At 47.1% G+C, this 6,000-nt stretch overlaps 1 protein-coding gene across 1 annotated transcript in view; it reads right to left on the bottom strand.

Annotated features, from left to right (window-relative positions):
• Positions 1 to 2,073: 2,073 nt before the first annotated feature.
• Positions 2,074 to 6,000, bottom strand: part of LOC144133747 (endoribonuclease Dicer-like) — a 54,795-nt gene continuing 50,868 nt past the window's right edge. Inside the window, exon 3 of the mRNA XM_077666869.1 lies at positions 2,074 to 2,268. Within this exon, the coding sequence (XP_077522995.1) occupies positions 2,074 to 2,268 (195 nt within the window). The remainder of the gene's footprint in view (positions 2,269 to 6,000) is intronic.

Below are 6,000 nucleotides of genomic sequence, written 5' to 3'. Positions count from 1 at the left end.
GCCTACCACGTGGTCGCCAGCCTGCTTCTTGCCCACCTTCGCATTGAAGTCCCCATCAGTACAGTGTAGTTTGATTTTAATTTATTCAGTGCCGATTCCACGTCCTCATAGAAGCTTTCAATAGTCTGGTCATCATGACTAGATGTAGGCGCGTAGGTCTGTGCCCCCTTCAGCTTTACTTCTAATTGTACTTAATTGCTATAGCTACCACCCTCTCGTTGATACTATATAGCTTTTCTAATTTGCTAGGTATATCTTGACTAATAACGAATCCCACCCCCAATTTTCGTCTATCCGCTAATCCGCCATAGCACAGTATGTGTTCGTTCTTTAGTAATGTATACGCCTCACCTGTCCTCCGAACTTCACTAAGCCCTTTGACATCCCATTTAATTCCCGATAGTTCCTCGAATAGCACTGCTAGGCCACACCTAACTAGATAGATAAAGTTCTAGCGTTAAACGTTGCCAGGTTCAGATTCTAAGAGCAGCCTGTCCGCAGTAAGCAATTATTAGCACCCTTCACTGCCTCACAGGTCTGACCGCCGCCGTGGTCAGTTCCTCCGCTGCCGCTGGGAACTGAGGGCCGAGGGTTAATCGGTTTGTTCATAGAAGGTTGTAGCCACGTACTACACCAAGGTGGCCAAATACTGTTCTGGTGAGGAAGTGCGTTGTTGGTTCTGGTCACCGAGATCAGGCCGCACCTCCGGCTTGGTTATGAAATCCCATCGGCACGCGGATTTTTGGTTTGTTTTTTAAGCCGGAGGAGTATTGCGCGGCCCCGGTCCTCTTGCGCACAAGGCGGACGTTCTACTTCTTCGCCATCGCTGCAGGCTACATCCGTACTTTAGAGCATGCTCTACTCTCTCCATGTTAAACTTCCTCACGTTGGCTACCGTGCGGTTAATAACTTCGATAGCTCTACTAATTCTATTATATATCTAGGGCTAGATGCCCTCATGCTCTGACGTTTCTTAATCAGATCTTTCCTCTCCTAACATAGTGATGCAGATTGCTGGTCACTGGCCAGCAATCTGCATCACCATGATTCCTGACCAGACGGTATGTCGTCAAACCCTCGACTACTCTCCTGACATAGCTTGCCGGTATCCTGTCGAACCATCGTATCTCCTGCTTTTACTCCGCACACCGCAATGATAGAAGTTAGATTGAACATTTAGGCAGTCTTCCTCAGTTAAAGCCGAATATATGTTCTGTTGCCAAATCCTGAATTCCTCTACTTTCCCTCTTACAGCTAACCCTTTAATGGACTTCAGCTTCACTAGCTTCTTCCGATTCCTCTTCAAATCTGGGCTTAACCTTAACATTTTGTGGTCGCTACAACGCACCCTTCTGATGACGCCCTCATCCTACATGATGCCAGGGTGAGCGCATAGTGTGAAATCCACTTCATTTTTACTCTCACTTACTGTTCTCTCGTTTGCGGAGGAAACTATTCATGATCGCTAAATTATCTCTATCTGAGAACTCTACTAATAACTGTCCCCTGCTATTCCCAGAACCTATCCCGTAATCGCCTACCTCCTATCCAGTGACCTCATTCGCCTTCGTATTTTCTTTTCTTATGCGCCACAATATTTCGTGAAACATCAATGCCATTGGCGCAACTTTTGTTTGCTTCATGGGGTTTAACAACCCAAAGCGACTAAGGCTGAGGGGCACATAGTGTCAGGCTCCGGGTAAATTCTTCCAGCTAGGTTTTATTTTTTATCGTGCACTGGCATTGCACAGTACACGGGCTTTAAGAACTTCTCCTCCATAGAATTCCGAACGCCGCGGCCGGGATTCTACCCACGTCTTTCAGGTTAGCAGCCGAACTCTATAAGCACTGAACCAATTCGGCGGGTTTCACCGGCATAAATAATAGAATTGCACTCGTTAAGGAAAGGTTATTTCTAGTAGCGAGTTTTGTATTCCGTCCTTCGGAAACAGCCTCATGAAAAGCCTCCGCTTTTGGGTCCTTTGTCTGCCTGCCTCCTTGCCAGCCGACAGTTACCAGCACATGCAACGGTGATCCTTTCACAGAATTTCAGGGAATAAACGCGAATTTATTTCAGAAGAAGTTCAACGCGGCGGTGGAGGCAGTGCGTGCCACCTCTGACTCGACATGTGGCCGCAGAAGCGGGTACAGGCACCGCCAGAGGGTGGCCATGTCCTGGTTGGAGTCAAGGTAGATGGCACACGCTAGGGACTCGAACAGGTCTGCCAGGGGCTTTGGAGGGCAGGCGCCCCTCTCTCCCGGATACTCCTGCGTTGCGAGCAGAGACAGGGAAACAGGAGGAAGACGTGGTGACGCTGGCACAGAGGAACATCTGAAAAGTCACGCATCATCAATTTTTGTAAACTTGCGATCTGCGATGTTCGGCTTTACACCTGCGTCGCGAAAAAAAATCAGCTACTTGGAGGCACCACCGTGAATTATGTCGCTCTTATTCGAAACACGGCATATTCTCTTGAGATCAAGCTCTTACTTCTGTAAAATTATTACAGTGCTCAGAACCACAAAACATATAAGGAAATGGACACTGTTGTGAATTTGAGGTGGTCCCGTTGTGCTCGTCACCCGTTTTAAGACAGAGCGTTGCCAGCTCTCTAGTCGGTAGCGAAGACTCCAAGTCAGGCGTCGGTTAGGATAACAAAAAGGGGATTTTATACACCATGTAGAGGTAATTATACGGGACAAGGTCGGCACGGGGGCTGAGAGCTAACAGCAAACGCGACTTTTCTCGCACGGCGACGTCCGACGAGGCTCCAACGCGTGACACATCTCACTCCCCTCGTGAGAGGCACTCCGCTCACTGTGGGTTGGTCTCTCTGTAGATCGGGCTCGGTGGATCGGAGGTCGGGCTCGGTGTATCAGAGGTGTTCTCCAGGTGGCAGCGTTGGGGCTTATAAAGCCCCGAGAAACGGTTGTCACTCAAACGGTACAATAGAAAGCCAGCACCTGACGGCCTTTCGAGAAGTCCAATCAGCGAACGCGCTGGCTACCCACTTCAAGTTTGCCGCACGCGGCCACTTCCAGGGGGAAAGGGGAACCGGCGCCTGGCTGTCTAGCAATTAGCTGCATGTTCGGACATGCCGCTCACCGATGCTTCTCTACAGGACGCTGCTGCCTGGCGGCGCAACGTCTTAGCTTTTCAAGGGAGCGTCAGGGCACAGAGTCCTTGCGGCACAGCACCGGGCTTGTCCAAGGGCGTTCGCAGGAGAAATTTTGCGTTTTGCAGATTTGGAATCCGGGCTGGTGGCCATGGCATAACACCCTGGACACCCTACATCAACACATCTTTCCGTTCAATTTCCGTCCCGAACAGTTAGTTCCCCACATTCCAAAGCGTCGCTTCCACAGCTCCTTTCATTGATGCTCTCTCTTTATTGTCAACTAAGCACGGATACCAAACTATATAGAGGGACGGGCAAGTGTAGACGTATAATGCATTCAAGGTGACATCCATAAAGAAAAGTGGGCGAGGATCGTCAACATCGACATACCTGATGACCGCAGGCTCGAAGGCATTGAAAAAATCGGTAAATGCAAGCACCTGCAAATTAGAATAGAGAAAATCTGGCACAAGACAGGAGCTGATGTTCAAGTGTTAACCGGGTGATGTCTCCAATGAACTGAAGACTTGCTTGAAGCGCATCAACGTTCGCAAAGTTACTATCTGCGAACTAAAGGTGGCCGCGCTGTCCGGATACGCACAAGTCATTCTTCGATACATGCCGATTCCTGAAAAAAATCATACTCGTTAAGTTCTTCAAATTCGAAAAAAAAATATTTGTCGTCCTCTTACCGTAAATTAATATTAAAGCACTGTTTAATGCGATGAACATATAAATATTACTACGTGACGGCCATCCGAAGAATCAGAAGGGTTGACTAATGGCAATGAGATGATTTTAATGGCCCCTGGCCTAGCGCGAGCACTCCGTCCCACGCCACTGCCAGCTTCGTCGTCTTCGTCACAACGTGATAAAAGCGAGCAGATGTGCTCCATTCCTTCTCTCTCTCAAGCCACGATAGCGGTGGGCACACTGAGCACAGCGAGCATTGCGTCCTGCTTCAGGCAACGTACTTCGCGAAATCCCGCACTCAATCCTTCATTTCTTTTATGGACAAGGGTCAGTCTGCAAATAAGCAAGCTCCTTCTTCATCCCACCGGCTTCCTACCGGCCTGTAGGCAGCGTGAAAATATTGCGAGCCCCAAGCGTTGAACTCCCTCTTGAATCATCATCATCAGCCTGACTACGCCCACTGCAGGGTAAAGGCCTCTCCAATGCCTCTCCAATTAACTCAGTTCTTTGCCAGCTCGCCCACCGTATGCCCGCAAACTTCTTAATCTCATCCACCAACCTTTCTGTCAGCCTCTGCTATACGCTTGACGTCTCTTCGAATCCACTCCGTTACAGTTAATGACCAGCGGTTATCTTGCCTTCGCTTTACGTGCCCGGCCCAAGCCTGTTTCTGTCTCTTGTTTTCAACTGTAGATGTCATTAACCCGCATCTGTTCCCTCACTGTTCCCTCGCCTATGCTGCCCGCTTTAGGCCTCTTAATGTTACACCTATCATTTTTCTTTCCATAGCTCGCTGCGTTCACATTATAAGAGCAACTTGTAAGTGTGCGCTATCTGGAACTATAAGCATCCTTATAAACTAATGCCCAATTTGGATTCGTAAAGGTTAAATCCGAGGGCTCTGCTTGACTCTAGCTGAAGGCAATTATTTTAGGTAATACTGAACCTAAAATATAAACGATCGATATTTTCGTCGATTTTACTAAAGCATTGTACCTTCTTAATCATAAAATACAGCTCTGTAAATTCAAGTGTTATGGTGTACATGGTCTTTCCGTTAGGTTTTTTTTTTTACTTAAGCATGCGTAAGCCGCCTGCTACGGTCAATGACAGCAAGTCAGGTTCTCTTTAAGAATACAAAGTATCCAGTGTGCTGATAAGCTGTTTTTTTTACCTTAGTGGCTCACCTGCCCAAGAACTAATCAACGGAGCAGTTCTGATCTTTTGTACACTGGAAAATTGTCCCATATCGAATAGTTCGGTAGATAATTCTAGCAACATGAAGGCACTCAATTCAGCTCATTTGCTAGATATTGTTGGAAGCATTGACACGAAGCTAGAAATTGACATTTTAAAGTTTTATTTATCTATGTAGGACATGAAACACAAAACAGACTCTTAGACCCATAGCCAAAGGCTAGTGGCGGGTCCAATAAAAGTAGGTGCAATATGCGGCATATGCAACAAAATTACTCCACAAAATTTTCGGCGAAATACTCTACAAACACTTTAACACTGCAGTAGAGAACTCAGACTTGGGAGTATCACTTGAAGGAAAAAAAAAGACCTTAATACACAGAAAAACATATAAATGGCAGTACCCGTAAGAATACCAAAAAGTATCCAAAACAGCCTCAGTAAAGCGAAAGAGCCTTCATTTGGTAGACCTTTCGTATGGTGGCAGCAATATATTTGGTAGATTGCCTGACATCTTCAAGCAAAGGTAAGCTAAAGCCATGACATGTTCTTGCTCTAGTTTTTCTTTGTGGTAATGATAACGTGTTCAGCTAGAATGGTTCATTCGTTTATGTACTAGTATGAATTATTTTATAAAATTTAAACTGGTATAAGGCCTCTAATGGTAGAACATGAACTAGCGAGAACAAGAGAGCGCTGTGCTCTGCACGGGTTGTGGATGAGAATTGAATTGGCTGTTTGGGAAAGGAAATGGCGCAGTATCTGTCTCACAAACCGGCGGACACCTGAACCACGCAGTAAGGGAAGGGAAAAAGGAGGTACTGAGAGATGAAAGGAATTATGAGATGCCGTAGTGGAGGGTTCCGGAATAATTTCGGCCACCTTGGTATCTTTAACATGCACTGACATCGCACAGCACAAGGGCGCCTTTGCGTTTCGCCTCCATCGAAACACAGCCACCGCGGTCGGGTTCGAACCCGGGTACTCCGGA

This window comes from Amblyomma americanum, chromosome 5 (assembly GCF_052857255.1).
Source record: "Amblyomma americanum isolate KBUSLIRL-KWMA chromosome 5, ASM5285725v1, whole genome shotgun sequence".
In the NCBI taxonomy this organism is placed as follows: Eukaryota; Metazoa; Arthropoda; class Arachnida; order Ixodida; family Ixodidae; genus Amblyomma; species Amblyomma americanum.
This window is presented reverse-complemented; position numbering and strand designations above follow the sequence as displayed.